Below are 16,401 nucleotides of genomic sequence, written 5' to 3'. Positions count from 1 at the left end.
TTTGTCGTCATGAACAATGTTTTTACAGTACCATTAAAAAGAAAAATTCTTCGTTTTTTTTGGCCCAGTCTAATCTTAATATATATAAATCTCGTGTCACGATGTTTGTCCTCAATGGACTCCTAAACCACTTAACCGATTATAATAAAATACGCACACCATGTGCAGTTCGATCCAACTTGAGAGATAGGATAGTTTAAATCTCAAATTATAGTCGCAATTTTAATTTATTGCTAATTATTTGTCTGTTATTATTCGACAGTCACAATTATCTGTTAACTCCAAATGATTCTAACAGATGTCGATACCTTTCGACTGGGTTGCGTAAGTAATCAATAGATGGCGCTGCTATGGTAAATCTACGAACGTGTCATATGAGCTACACTAGCAACCCATCCCGGCTTCGCACGGGCATATAATAATATAATAAAAGAAAATACACAATGTTTACAGTGAGTTTCTAGAAAAATAACATTTATATTATTACTTAATATTATTATATGCCCGTGCGAAGCCGGGATGGGCTGCTAGTATATATATATATATAGAAAATGTATGTATTATATTACATGTATAATAATAGTTATAAACTTGACGTAAAATAAAGAATGAGAAAAAAAAAAGAAAAAAAAAATTTGAAAAAGAAAAAAAGACGCGTCTTTTCTCGGACAAGGCGCGGTTGAATTTATTATAAAAGAAATTATGTGAACAGCCGCGCAGTGCCGAAAGAAAGTATCCAAATTTCAACGTCTGACGACCGTCGTCGCTTCAGGGTGAAAACGCTGTGCGTGTTTTCTCTCTCTCTCTCTCTCTTTCTCTTTCTCTCTTTTCAAACTTTGTCAGTTCTCAAGAGTTTTCCCTTAATTCTGCAGTGTAAAAGTATTGCGGAGATCAGCGAAAAAATAACCAAAAAGCTGACTGTCTGAATTCTTTTATATTAAATATAAGGAATTCCATATGAATCCAACCGGAGTCTGACTCTAAAAATTTTTGATCGTGTACCCTGAATTTGTTTAGATTTTTTTTTTTTTTTATCCAACTGGTTAGTCATTTGTAAATATTGAGAGTGATTTTGAAACGGAACGTTTTTCAAATGGAAAAAAAATACAGTTTTTGAGAATTTTATAAAATGTTCTTTTCAACATTCTCAAAAACTTGGGAGGAAGTGTATTTTCTTTTCCGAACATTTCAAAATCTGGCACATGACGGAATAATTATTTAAATATTTTTTTTAACCACTTTTAATATGTTTGATCAACTAAAACATTATTTCAACGGTTCGATTACTTCTCGAAAAATTCTCAAAACTTCTGTTCTTGACTTGAAACATTTCTGGACCGGTTTCATTACGAAGTTGATGAGAAAAAAAAAATTGTCACAAAAATCGCTCCGTAATGAAACCGGTTCAAAAATTTTCTAAATAAAAAATAAAAGTTTTGAGAATTTTTCGAGAATTTTCAGACTGTTCGAAAAATGTTTTAGTTGAGCAAAAAAAAATGGAGTGCTTAAAACATGGAAAAAAAAATTTACCCATTATTCAAAATCACTTTCAATATTTATAAATAATTATCTAGTTAAATGCAAAATCTGAAAAAATTCGGAGTACTGTTTCAGAGTTGGGACAATTGCGGAATAAAAATTTTAAAAAAAGCAGTTGGTCAGCTTCGCAAAGAATTTCCCATATATATTGTGAGCGATACCGCGGTATCGAAAATCTAAAATTATATCTCTTAACTGCGAGAAAGTAGAAGATTCTTGTCTGTTGCATAATTTTCTAAGATTTTCAAAAAATTAATTAAAGCACGATTCGAACAACAAATCGATACCCGTTTATTTATCTTTGCAAATCGTATCGTGAATGTAAAACAAAAAAAAATGTTCAAATCATCGCTTTCCACAAGAGTTTTCAAACTTTTTCTTTCGATTCTATCAATCAAACGTGAATCGCAAATATTGTCAATAGAAAATAATCAATAAGATGTGTAATTGTTACGAATTTTTATGTGAAATTTTTACGAAACATCGAGTAACTTTTTTGAAGTACATCAATCAATTATTCACGTTATTCGAATCGGTATATTCCAAGAACGTGAACAACGGATAAAGTTTACAAGTAAACAGGCAGGGTAATAACGTTTGTTTTTCCAAACTTTGTTGATATATCATAGTTAATATTTCATGCCAATCGAAAAGGTTTCTGAGATTCTATAACGTGTCTCGTTAAAGGCGAAGTATTGGGCAACAATTTGTTTCCTCAGTTTTATTGTAAGACTTTTAACTTGGTTGGATGGTTTGATTCTTTAGCTGCAAATTTGACTACAACGAGTCACGTTTGAACCGATTTGAAATCTTTTTTTTTTTTTATAAATTGCCGTGCTTCGGTGGGTCTGAAGATTCGTAGATCAATATCCAAATAACGTTTATCGATGCTTTTTATTTATCTCTCTCAATCAATCGGTCGAAGAAAACAAAAAAAGTCTGAATTCAAAATCATTTTCAACGACGTGGCTGAGAAAAGAAAATGGAAAATCATTCTTGAAATTTACTGCCTTCAAGGAAAATAAAATAGTTGTTACCATCTTTATTCTAATATTAAATTTTCGTGGCAAAACATTCTCGTTAAAAAAAAATAAATAAAATAATTGAAAATTGATATCCGTGATCAAGACTTTGTGAAAGTTTTGCTTTCTCTTTATTTTTCTCTAATTGTTGAAAAATACAACAATTTCGTAACAACAAACTTTACACGTCGTTTCGTCGAGTTCGCTTCTTCTTCCGCCTTTAACTGATCCCTGCGCCGATGCTTGCGAAACGGCAGTTGTATGCAATAAAGTTCGATTCGCTTCGGTAGGTTAAACGAAGATTTATAGGATACGGAACACCGTCTAATGCCGATTTCCAGCCCGAGAAGACTTTGCCAATTTTCGCGAAGGGAACAAATGATGGAAAAAAAAATAACTCTCCATCTTTTTCTTTCTCTCTCTCTCTCTCAGGATGCCGGGCTTTGTTTCGACGAATGAAAATTCAACGTTAAATCCCAATTTCCGGCATTCTCTTCGCAAGCAACACCCTCGAATCGAAGTTAATTGCTTTCGATTTAGTGCGTATACATAAATATCCATCTTTCCACGTGAATTTAGCATCTAACCCTTTTTTTCACTAACTTTTACCCTTGTTTGAATTTTTAAAGCTACGTGAAAAAACGCTCGAATCGATTTGTTTGAACCGAGAAAAAGAAGAAGGAAAATAGAAACATTCCGTTTTTGAAGTAAAACATTTTGATGTTTAAAAAGACAAAGAGATCAAATCGGGATCGGTCGGTAGATTTGGCAGGGAACACCCTGTACGCGACGAAGCGAGGGCGAAGGTTTATCACCGGTTTAAAGAACCCCAAATGACTCTTGCACAGTCTAAATTACACGATGAAACCACCTAGGCTATTATCAATTATAAAATTATCCTTCAAGGCGCCATCGGCGTGTCTGAGGCTGAAAATTCCAAACTTTAGTGCCGGCATAATACTTTATACGTACATATATATGCGCCTAGTTTATGTGCATATTTACGAAAAAATTTGCAAGCTTGATGTATAATATATAAGCAAACAGTTTGAAAGCTCGTGAACGATTTCTGAAGAAGCTTGAAATTCTTTAACAAAACTTTCCGCCAAAGTTTTTTCGATATGTAAAGGTTAAATTCTCGCCTGTCGGCAAATTATACGCACGCTTTATCGTGCAACTTTGATTTGAGGTCATGTAGAACTCCCAACCTTACCCACGGAGCAAACTCACCCTTGTTCTTCCTACATTAAAGAAACAAACGAAGAGAAAAGGTTGAAATTTCGACGGTGCGTAGCTATTTTTTTTTAGCGGCATTCAGGAAAGGTATTCGTATCCCCAAAATCGTAAAAAAAAAAAAAAAAGATACAATGTGTGGTTTTTTGACACGTGTTACTATTCCCACATTTCCCGCATTTCAAGGGCCAAAAAGCGCGCAACCGAGATATTTACTTGGCGCAATTCCGGGATGAGTGAGGTTTAATATAGGAAGAAAAATGGAGAGTTTGCTCGGTCGGTAAAGGTAGGAGTGCCACGTAACCTTAATATTTCGGTTCCATTTTTTTTTTTTTTATTTTTATTTTTTTTTATTTTAAAGAAATGTGAACACATTTATCCATACAAATGTGAAAAATTCCTTTTCACGCAATGAAAAAAGGAACAATCACGCTTAGCTTAATAATTTGATCAGTATATTGTGAAAAAAATTGATAAGAAGAAATCGGCGAATTACGAAGCAATATTGTTACACCCTCTTATACTCATTTCCGTTATATCGATCATTATGAAAAGGACGATTTATTGTTCTTTTACGATAAAATGAAATCGTTTAATCGTAAGACGAGATGTCCGATTTGCAATCATTTGAAAATATCAAGCCGCGTAGTGTTTTAGATCGTTAATGTCGTTGAGTATTTACTGCTACGTTTGAGGAAAAAAAACAAAGAGAAGAAAAAAAAAGGTTAAACCTCGGAGTAGTAAATAGGTGTGCTTTTGCGAATTAGATTACACGATATTTTTTTTTTTTTTTTTTTTATGACAAACGGCACGAGATGTTTGTGATCTTAATTGAAAAGTGTAATTTTTCCCCATTACTTTGTCGACAAGAAACCACAATTTAACAAATGGCAAGATAAAAAGGACGCATCTGCAACAGAGAGAAAGAGAGAGAGAGACCTTTCAACATTTTTATTTTCTTCTTTCTTTCTTCTTTTTTTTTTTCGAGAGGCTCGATTCATTCACAAACTGAATTACCAATAATAGCAGGATGTGCAAATTGACTCTTGATTATGTTTACAGCATCGGCCGAAAGACGATTCAGCGATTCGCGTATCAGATTTCACTTCGCCTTTCTTATCTGACTTATAAACGTGTTTACGTACACACCTAGAACCCCTGAGACTTCCGTTTGTCTTAAAACGCCAAAGTAATTTACGGTATGCAGAGCATTGATCGAACCACGCGGCACGCGATTCGAACATTCTCATCACGACGAAAAGACGATGAGCAATTTTCGAAACCCTTTTCTTCCTTTTTTTTTTCATCTCCTTCTTCTTTCGCTTTTCTTTGCTGTCTACCTTTTATCGCATATTACGTACGGCTGTAACATTATAATCTATCGCGCGTATTTTACGTGATGAAGACCAAAGTGTTTGGTCTTGAAGAAAATATAAAAAATTAATACCGCGGTAAGTAAATACGATAATAATTATTTGGCATACGGTTTTGAGACAAAGTGGAATTGTTTTTTTTTTTTTCTCTACTTTACATTGAAACTGTTGGATCGAAAAATTTGAATCTAAATCTTTTCTTTATCTCATCGTCCTAAATCCAAAGAGTATATGGGGCATTCCACGAAAATTCGACCTGGGTTTTACAATTAAACCGTTTCAACATCTGCAATTTTTTTTTCAAAATTTTCAAATATCCAATGTGACGTATAAAAATTTTTCAGCAACCATACATTGTAATATGACTTCCGCTTCTAATTTTTTTAAGGTTTTTTTTTTTACGAAAAAAGCTTGAAAAGAGTAAGAAGGGAAAATCGTCCCACTCCGTGTTCAAGCTTGAAAATGTTTACACTTTTACAAATTTTTTCAAATTTTTAATTTTGATCGATCGATAAAATCTAAATATTTTGTACGTACGATGTGATAATTTTTTACAGCCAATTACAAACGTCGAATATTGTTTAAAATTTATTCAACCGATTTCGTGGAATTTCAATTAATAAACGTGCGCGTATAACTTATTGTAATTATGATCTGCGCATATAAAAAAAAAAAAAAAAAAAAATTTGGAAAACACCAAAGAAATACAAAACAGGCCATCCATCCATCCATCCATCCCTTGGAGCCTATCGATAAAATCGCTATTTGATTATTCAGTGCCGCGTACTGTTTGAAGGATAAACGAAAAAAAAAAAGAAAAAATGAAAAAAAAAAAAAAAAAGGGAGACACGACCAACGGACCAAGAAAATATCAATCGTTTTTTTCATCTTCCATCTCTGCTGATTTTTCTATTATCTGTTAATTTTTCGCGCCGCGTTACGAAAGGGATACGTAAAACTTTTCCGAGGAAATTTTGTTTGACGTTTTCAATTGGCATAAAACAGTTGACGTAACGTTACAATCTTTCACCTAGGTCGTAGAATCTGATTAACGGTTGCGATATCACGCCCGGTGAAAGTTTTCCAGTCTCGCGACGTGAAGGAGAGGGGAAAAAAAAGAAAAAGGATGGAAAAAAAACGAAAAAGTAGATAATGAAAATGTACAGCCGACGCGAATCTGCAAAGGCTCAAGATCGTCTAACTCTGATAATTTGATTCAGTCCTCGGGTCGAAGCTTGCGAAATGCGATAATAGCTGGGCTACGGTTAATTCTGTCGAAAGAAATTGACCTTTTTTTTTTCTATTGCGCGTTTCTATCGCGTCGACAATCAGATATAGATTATTTTCCCGCTCTTCTTACACACGTCTATGACTAATTGAAAAGGAAAGATAAAAACGGCTGTCGGTGTTGTTTTTTTTTCTTTTTTTTTTTCTGATCAGTTTTGACAAAAAAATGCACTTGGAACCTTTTTTAATTCTCCACTTCAATTGGCAAATGAAAACTTTGAATTTTTGAAATTAAAGAAAATTCTAGTTATAAATATCTGAGATTAAATTATATCACGTAGTATTTAAACTTTCTTCAATTTGTGTACACACGTGTTTATCATTTACGGAAATATCATTGTTGGATATGGTTTTAAACGTTAAATTTATCTTTAATTTTTGCGACTCGTGTTTCTATTTCGTCGGATACATGTTGTAACGTGATTCGTCAATCACAGCAGGACATCCGAACCACTCGCACTGACTTTTCCGGGTCTTCCAGATTTTCACCGATCCTGGCGATCCTGATTAATGCGATTCTTATACGTGTTTGTGTCGAAAGAGAAAAAACATCCGGAGCACGTGTGAAAATAAGCAGTAACGAATTGGGAAAAACACCCAGTGTTGATGATGAAAAAAAAAAAAAAAAAAAAAAGCAGAGCGATCGATCGATCTTGAACACGTAGTTTAACCATAAAGATATTCTAATCTTGGGTTTTCACTCGATCTCCAAGTTTTGAAGCGCAGAGAATCACTTCCAACCATTTTCATATGTACGTAAAACAATATGATTTTTCGAATATTGCTAAAAGCAGGATCGTAGTTACAGTTTTATTTTAGGATCGCATGAAACTATTGAAAAAAAAAAAAGGATCCAACTTGATTAACTTCCAATTTCACGTCCCCGTGATTTATTTCTTCACGCGTTTTCCTTCCGAAACATTTTCCCGAATAGAATTTTTTCATCATCATTTGTGATTCGCGGATTAATCAACGATTTTCAAGTCGATTTTCAACGATAGTTTTTTTTTTCATCCTTTTCCATTGTTTTTCACGCCGCAAATTTTTTTTTTTTTTTTTTTTTCTCCGTAAAGCCTGAACGACTTTGAATATCCGTGAACACTTTGCAGGGAACGTTCGTAATCGTACAAGTTATATAATTTGTGGATACGAGAATTTTACCCTGTTTATCAGAGACCGAGCCACGGAGATCCAAATTGCCCCATTTTGTTGTCAATTATACCAGATTTCTATCTACAGAGGATTACAATACACAAAAGCAACCCGGCAACGGAATACGGGGAGAAATAATTATGCCGAATATAATATAAGCGAAATTTGCGCAGATTCAATTAGTAATTCACGAAGCGGTCGATAATCGGACTGCAGAATATGACGAACATGTAACTTCGGGTAAGCTCCGTTAAACCGGAGGTACATAATCGCTGTTAAATCAACATAATTTACGTAAAATGCACTTGTCCAACAGAACTATACGAGATGAAATATTATTCGTTTCTTTGTTCTAATTTTCATAAAGTAAGAATTGTAATCAATTTTTCCAGATACGCGTATAAGCCTGCTTTAATTTAAATCTAAGTTCGTAAAAGAAATGTCTTTTGTCGGAAAAGAATTAATTTAATTCCTCCTCTAGAGTGAGAAAAATATGATTAGAAAAAAAAAAAAAAAAAAAAACTTTCGAAATACAAATAAAGAAAATTTAATTTTCAATTAAATAAACTTGTAATTAAAATTCATAATATATTATTTTGAGAACGATTCAACGATTTGATGAGAAAAAAAAAGGAAAAGAAAGGATAAAAATAAAAGGAAATGAGAATAATGTTTACAAATAATCTACGTACGCTGATAAATCGGGAAAATTATGCGAATTGCATAGAGTTGTTGAATTCTTGGATGATTTGTTGTTTTTTTTTTTTTTATTTTTCACCAAAATGACAATTTATAAAAGAAAATCGCAAATACACTGTACCAGCGTTTTCTGACGTTTATTTTCAGGTATTTGGAAAGAAAATTTTCTACTCAAACTGCCGTAATAAACTGTCGAGATAGAAATCCTCTGTACGTGTAGAATGAGTATTTATATGGGCAGCTATACGTATATCAGATACACGGATATCAGGGTCGTAACATTCTCGTAATGCCGGTACATACGTACCTAAATGATGTGCGTGTACATATCATTTATATACTTATGTATATATATAAATATATGGTGCGTTCCAGGTCAAATTGCCTCACCTTCTTCGATTTCAATCATTTTTTAATACGATCTTCTTACGGACCCAAAGGGATCACCGAATTTTTTTCAGATTTTTTCAGCCATCGGTGAAATTAGAAAGAAAGTAAATCGAAAAACCAATTCCGAACACGCCATTTTTGTAAATCTGAAAAAATTCACACCGATTCTATTATGTAAAATGTGATTATTTACTATTATATTTCGCAAGTTTTTAGTTTTTCCATATCGGAATTGAAGTTTGTTTCTTGTTTCGTTTTTCTTTCTTGTTTTTTTTTTTTTTTTCTTTTTTCTTCCTATTCCCCGATCTAAAAGAAGATCACGGAATCACAAAAATAATGCGATTCTGCGATGTATTTAGAACGAGACGTAAGAAAAAAAAATAAATAAATAAAAGAAAAAAAATATGTGTATATTCCGATATGGAAAACCTAAAAACTTGCGAAATATAATAGTAAATAATCACATTTTACATAATAGAATCGGTGTGAATTTTTTCAGATCTTTAAACAATGGCGTTTTTGGAATTGTTATTGCGATATTTTTATAAATATCACCAGTGGGTAAAGAGAATCTGAAAAAAATCCCGAGAACCTTTTGGATCGGTAAGAACATTTTAGTAAAAGATGATCAAAGTCGAAGCAGGCGAAGTACACGAGTTATTGATTTGATCTGGAATGCCCCATACATATATATATATAAATATTGGATTCTTGGGATGGCTACAAATCGTCAATGTGCGCGTGTATATAAGTCACTGGCGATTTGCAGCAACCCCAAGTATCCAACTGACCATAATATTGCATTTCACGGTATGCGTGAGAAAATTTAACAGCCGTTATTGTACGATCAGCGCAAACTTGAAAAGGAAACATGAAAATTGATTGTCGCCTGACGGTGAAGGCGATAATTTCTTTAAATATCATTGGACCTGTTAAATTACATGCAAATGCACTTTCTTTTTTTTTTTTTTAATTACTTTCAAATCAATTTACTCGTAGACTTGACAGCCCCTTCAACAAGTTCAATCATCGACCCTCGACTCAATTTCTAAAGTAAAATTCCGATCGGAAGAGTTCGATGCCAGGAATTTAATACCTTTCGAAAGATTCCCGACAATTTTCTATGCATGTCCGGTGTTTTCAACTCGTCGCGAATTGTGTACAAGAAGGTCGAACGGAAAGCTTATTTTTCGAACATACGATTACGAAAACACACATATACGTTATATGTGCATACGTATAAATGCCAAAGTGGCAATAAAAACCGCTGATACATACTCAAGAAAATTCCTGCAAAGTTTGCTCAATTTAACTGCCCCTGATGCCAGACGTAAGAATATGATCAGCATTTTTCTGGTATATTATATACACTGAAACGACTCGGTATACAAAATTTTTACCAGGAATTCTTGATGCCATCAAAAACGGCTCTGAATAACGTCAAAGAAATATTTACAAGCAGACGAAATATAACATTAATTTATCAGTCTTCGGATCGACAAGGTAGTTCAGCTCCTTTGACGAATTATTATTCAAAGAATTTGAAAAGATTTTTAACAGGGCTTCTTTGACGTTGAGAGATCATTTTTCCAAATGCGAAACGTGTGGATATAAACGACGGGTAAAGAAAGGAATAACGATAAAAGTTGAGGATGTTTTCTGATCTTGGGAGTAAAACTCTTACCTTGCGCTGAAGATTGTGGCCAAAGCGAGAAAACAGCCGTCCGCCACCTGAGGAGCACCGGTGTAACATCGATCTACGACCCAATCTAGTAGAGCTCCGATATCAGGATTACCCTCCAGCAATAAAACCACTGTTTCACGTGCCAGCGCGTAAATCTGTAGATAGGAACAGTATCGAACCGATTTACTGTGAGGAAGCTATTATTTGATCGCAATATGAAAGGACAATATTTTTTCGCTCAGTGTGACAAACGACTTTCAATTAGTTGTTCTACGAGAGTATAACAACATTTTGCTCAGAACTTCGAAAACTCAAATAACCAATCTTGGTTTTATCCAACAATATTTAGTCGTCGAATCGATCGAATAACAGCAAAATAATAAAACGAGTTAGTGAGAGCTTTTTCCATATTACAGGGAAACTATGATGCGAAGATAGTTGTAAGTAACCGGTAAGCCACGATTCCAAAAATCCTAACAACGCACGCTCTGAGAGTTTAAATATTGTCCAATTTGGCTGTAAATCTTTGATAAGAGCCTAACTCGGCGATCCATAAGTATTTACCTTTTCATCTTTACTGGCCAAAAGCAAATCGAGCCATTGATAAAGAATGGCGCCTTCCTCTGACAGACTTTGAGGATTAAAGCAAGGTCCGCAACAGAGTAAACCGCTCATTGCTTGCAGGGCTGAAAGTTGAAGCTCGGAACAGAATTTCTCTTCTTCGTGAGTCGACGAATTACTGGTTAATGGACGACCGTATGGTCCGGCCCAACTTGCAAACAATGTGAAAAGATTGCTGCGAAGATCTCTCTTCAAGAGTGTGTGACAGGTTTCGACTGAAAATTGAAAGGTATGGTAATGATCAAGTTCACTCTGGACTTTTTGTATTATGATGTTTGTTGCTAATTTTATATGGTTTCATCGATGAGGTACTCACGTGAAAAGCTCTTGATCATTTTCCTGATAAAGTTGCAAAAGTGCAGCTTTATATCTCTGACTGCGGGAGCTTCTTTGTCTGTCTCAAGTTCCAAATAAACACGGGCGCCATCCATGTATTCCACAAATGTTGGATGCAGAGATTGCGTCTCACGATCCAGCACCGAAGGACTAAAACATACCAAAACCAACAGGATTCAAATACGGAATGAAAAATGTCACATGAGACATTGACAGAAATTGAACGAGATGTTTTTGTATATATTTCGTAATGCAGAATTTTAAATTTCGGTGTAAAAAGTCTGCGGCAAGTCTACTTTTACCGTAAACTCTACTTAAAATCACAAAAAGAAATCACTGTTCAGCGTATTTCAGGAGATAGCCGATGAAAAAAAAATTCCGTAAAGTATATTTTCGTAATTTCAAGCTAAATTTGCAAACAAAACTGACCTACTTAGAAACTTTTTGAAGGGAAATTCGAACTCAGCTTTCGAAAATCTATAATAATTGCCTAATTTAATATCTGACGGTGAAAAATACTTGTTTCCGTCAATTCATAACATCAGCGTATTTAACCAACCAGATTCCAAAAGTCCCGTACTCAGCGATGAGTTCCAATACTCGAACCAGCTGCAATCGCAACGCGTCTCGTCGGCGTCTTCTTCTCATATTTTCCTGTTTTCTATCAACAGCCTCGCGAATGTACGGTACAAGTTCCTCCATCAAATCCCTGAAAATTGACAGTTAGAAATGACGAGAATTTTGCAAAACGCGCAGTGATCTTTGAAGTTTCTTTGACGTACTTGAGAGCATCGGGATTGACTTTTCCTATAGCATGAACAGCCGCATCTCTGACATCCACTGCTTCGACTCGAAGCAGGGGTACGGTAAGTTTATAGAGCGCTGCTGGACTGGCGTTTGCTCCTGGAGACTTGTTGTCGCCTCGTTCCGCAGATAGACTGTCCGGCGATGAGCTGCGAGAATAAAATTTTGATGTATTCGACTGAATAAAACTCAGCACCCAATTCCGACGCATCATTTCATCAAGCAGATGCAACAAAAAGATTTTCACAGGTAGTAAACAGAAACTGTTCAGCTAGGCATGCCATACAAAATCATGCTAATCAATTCAAAACTTTCTTACTCTAGATAATTATATTTCTGAGGCTAAAGTTTCTTGGATTGTACGTGAATTGTTTTACTCAAGGCGAATTGGTCAGATCTGAAATATCTTTTTTGTCTAGAAAGTTATCAACTTTTGAAATGTCCGATTTTTATGCTATAGCGGGATTCTCTTACAGTACGGTGTTTTTTCTTTCGTATATATGTATATATGACTTTGTCGATTGAAACTTTAGATAGAAACAATTTCTATAAAAATCCAGGTATATACCAAAAGTGCTACAGATTTATCTAGAAAAACACTCGACTTGAAAATTGATCTTTTTATTAACTTTTTCAAAATGTTCACAAGCTGGTAAAAACTTTCAAACGTAATGAAAATTGCAAATGAATTTTAAATATTCACTTGCAGTGTACTTTGCAATATACACAAGCAATTTTTCAAACTCTGGAACAAAACTTTTTTCTAATTCTTTGTAAAGTCATCTGTTTTCCAAGCAGTGCTTCATTGGTCTAATAAATAAACGACGTTCTGTATTTACGAAAACGAATTATTTTATCCAACTTTGATTTGTAACGATAGAGGTTCAAATTTATTCGACAAACTGTGCTGTAACACAAAAATCTAACTCTTTAGGTCAACCATATTGCAGGATTACGAATGATCTGAAAGCTGACTAATCCGCTGCATACGGAACTAAACAGCTAATATCATTAATAACACCATAATCTTGAATGAAAAAATCGATTTGACAGTGTAATCTCGAACACAGCGTCGCTGAGACTTTATTAAAAATTAAGTAAAAAAGAAGTCCCGATATTATTCCCTATTTGTTAATTATAACTTCCGCACCGCTAACTAGCTAGCTACGTACTATTTAATTGATATATGTAATCTACACATTCAATCATGGAAGTAAACTTTATTGATTGATATCAAGAATTAGGAACTAAAATTAATAACGTAAATAAAGTCAATAGATGAGAATGTTAAAACTATTCGATAGAATATCGGCAAAAAAATGTAGATTTTTGAAATCTAATCTACGAAACCAAATTAAGCGCAAGTCATGATTGCCGATATGTTTGAAGAATTGCTACCAATCAAGAAATGTTATTCCAATGGTGAATTTGCAGCGAGGAGGGTCGCAACAGTTAATGGCTCACCTGGTCCGCTTATGCCTCGTGTAGATGCCGGATATGGAGGAAACAGAGAAACGGCCCGGCAGGGTCTGCGCCCCGCCGAGGTTCTCCAGGCTCTGACTCAACTCCTTACTCATGCATAAAACACCAAACTCCACCGTTTGTTGACCACTAGAGTATGCAATATAGTACCACCAATTCTCCTTATATCAGAGATCAATTACTCTTTGAAGACTACTCTACCCAATCAACCAACAAGAGACACACAATATGGGAAAGCCATAAGCGGATGACAAGACAGCGACACTGATTGGCTCTCTGGTTACAGATTCTGCATTAATTTACTATGAAATGAATAAGCTAATATCTCTCCTACAAATCAGTTTTAAATTCTAAAATTGACCTTACAGGGTAAAAGTCAGAAAGATACAGATTTTCTAATTTTTTAAGATTTTATAACACAATATTCGTGGCATTAGAATGTGATCAAATTTCCTGTAACGGAAAAATTTTGAAAAACCTGTATGCTTTATACGTATAGACAAAAAACAGATCAATTGCTGGAGTAATTAACAACACCCGTAATGCTCGTATCTTCACTTTAAAGCTAATAATTGTATATTTTTATTTTATTTTTGATTTCTTTTTTTTTGTTTGTAAACGAGTGAGTACCAGGAATTGATGGCGATTAAGACCGACTGAATAGACAAAATTTACCCTGCAGATTAATTTCAGGACTCTGATCGACACACTCAGATTTAAGAATTGGAACAGTGGAATTTGGGCATGGTGTGATTTAAAAATTCTACTTGCTCGACGTGAACTCTGTGCTATTGATAAGTAAGTGGAAATAACAGAATGCCATTTGCATCGGACATATGATATGTTCGATGATATCGAACATGACAGGGTGTAAATAAATAGGCTTCGATAACACCACAGACATAAGCAGACATGACCCAACACCAATAACAACCATATATATTACTAATTTACGTCCACTCAATACCTGTTCAATTGCATATAACGAGTTTTGACGGAAGCATATTGTGTAGGTTAGTAATTTTTGGAGTAATTTCTACGTCAAATAAGTTAGCGTAAGATTCTCCTCTTCTTATTTGTACGTAATAAATCCGATAATTTATCAAAACTATACTCCAAGTCATTGGGAAATTCTTTTTCTATGACTGTTAAAATAGTCATGCATACACCTCGGCTTCGCGTTTATGTTTAAAAATTTTGAAAATCACTAAACATGATAGTTACTACTTATTCCGTAAATTTTTTTAAATTCGTACTGACTTCTCCATTAACGTGTAAAAATTCAAACTAAACAATAGCTAAATTTCAATTCTAATTGTTGGATTAATACTGTATACCGCTATGTACGTTGATAAAGGAATATAAATCTATCTTCAAAAATTCAAATCTTTCACCTCAGGCTCAAGTCAGGACTGGCACAACGAACGATCGGACTTGGTATCGGCGGTACAACCCTGTATCCAAATGTGAGATAATTTTTCCACACGTGCATGTAGACATCCCTCTCATTGACAGGTTTTTTTACAGCGGTTGAACTTCGCAGTAACGAAGCTCTATTGTCATTGACTGGTCTAAAATAAAAAGGAATAAATCGTCAACAAAAGCACAAAAATAAAAAAATAGTTTATACAAGTAATTGAAACTTTGCATCGACTATTCTATTTACGTTGCAGAAAATCGTAACGAACAATGTCTACAGGTAAACTTACGTCGGATCAACAACTGTGAATAGCGAATTGATTCTAGTGAACACAATCGGCCAGGAATGCGCTACTGCATTAGGACACAAAGTGAGAACTCTATCCCTCTCCAGAAACGCAAACAAACAGCTACTCCATGGATCGGCGCCGTTAAGATTCAACGTTGAAGAGCTTTTTGTACTATTCTCATCGTGGAATCCTAAAACATATGACATACAACACGTAATTTGGTAAATGAAAAACAACAGGGGATTAAAGAGAATCTTGAACACAGATTAGAGTGGTCACAAATTTACCAGCAGTCCATACGCATGTACTTCTGTCCGCGATCCACTGTAGATCCACATTTGAGGTGGACGTTGCCGCAGCTTTTTCACCCGGAGGTAACATATGATAACATTTTTCTAATACCGTAGGACAACAAGCATCTATTACATCTATTACTGGCTGATCGTCGTCAACTCCACCTAAAATCCAAAGAAACGAGAAATTCAGAACAACCGTATCTCGTTACTAAAACTATTCGATAAAGTTAGAGGCCATACCTAAGGTCTTGAGGAGAAGTTTGACCTCACGTAGTATATGTACAGCCAATCGACGGGGACAAAGTCTGCAATTGCACAACATGACCAAAGCGAAACCTTCGACCAAATGAAAGACACTGGGGCCAGATTCAATTTTCTGAAATGATGAAAAATTATTTTTTCGTCACTCAAACGATTCTCCAATAGAATAATTTCGTAATAATTGACAACAAACCTGCAAAGATTCACTTTTCTTAGTCTGAACTTCGCCGCGAGTAGATGTTCTCATTGTTTCCGCCTGCTGATCCTTGGACCTCACACTCGGACTTATCAGAGCATTTTTCCAGCTAGTCAGCAGTTGCAGCAGCATCCTCAACCCATTGTCAACTAACTGAGGAAACGTATCTTGCACATCTCTAGCAAGAAACTGAGTAAATCCTGAAAAGTTACAAATTTGCGATGAAACGAATAGCTTGATGAATTAGGAAATGAGTTAGCAAAAACATAAATTTGTCAGTCTGTTCTATATCGTAAACGACGTTTGAAAACATAATA

At 34.7% G+C, this 16,401-nt stretch overlaps 1 protein-coding gene across 8 annotated transcripts in view; it reads right to left on the bottom strand.

Annotated features, from left to right (window-relative positions):
* The window catches only part of LOC124296884 (protein furry), a 106,848-nt gene that overhangs the window by 85,378 nt on the left and 5,069 nt on the right, over positions 1-16,401 (bottom strand). For 7 of the 8 annotated variants that reach the window (XM_046747275.1, XM_046747274.1, XM_046747265.1 and 4 more), the window contains 11 exons: positions 16,082-16,284; positions 15,868-16,003; positions 15,619-15,789; positions 15,332-15,521; positions 15,017-15,193; positions 13,605-13,751; positions 12,119-12,289; positions 11,896-12,045; positions 11,317-11,486; positions 10,944-11,215; positions 10,380-10,534 (listed from right to left, as the gene is read on the bottom strand). In XM_046747275.1, the coding sequence (XP_046603231.1) occupies positions 10,380-10,534; positions 10,944-11,215; positions 11,317-11,486; positions 11,896-12,045; positions 12,119-12,289; positions 13,605-13,751; positions 15,017-15,193; positions 15,332-15,521; positions 15,619-15,789; positions 15,868-16,003; positions 16,082-16,284 (1,942 nt within the window). The remainder of the gene's footprint in view (positions 1-10,379; positions 10,535-10,943; positions 11,216-11,316; positions 11,487-11,895; positions 12,046-12,118; positions 12,290-13,604; positions 13,752-15,016; positions 15,194-15,331; positions 15,522-15,618; positions 15,790-15,867; positions 16,004-16,081; positions 16,285-16,401) is intronic. The other variant, XM_046747272.1, reaches the window with a different exon arrangement.

This window comes from Neodiprion virginianus, chromosome 2 (genome assembly GCF_021901495.1).
Source record: "Neodiprion virginianus isolate iyNeoVirg1 chromosome 2, iyNeoVirg1.1, whole genome shotgun sequence".
Lineage (NCBI taxonomy): Eukaryota > Metazoa > Arthropoda > Insecta > Hymenoptera > Diprionidae > Neodiprion > Neodiprion virginianus.
Note: the sequence above shows the minus strand (reverse complement) of the source record. Positions and strands in the feature narration are given on the sequence as shown.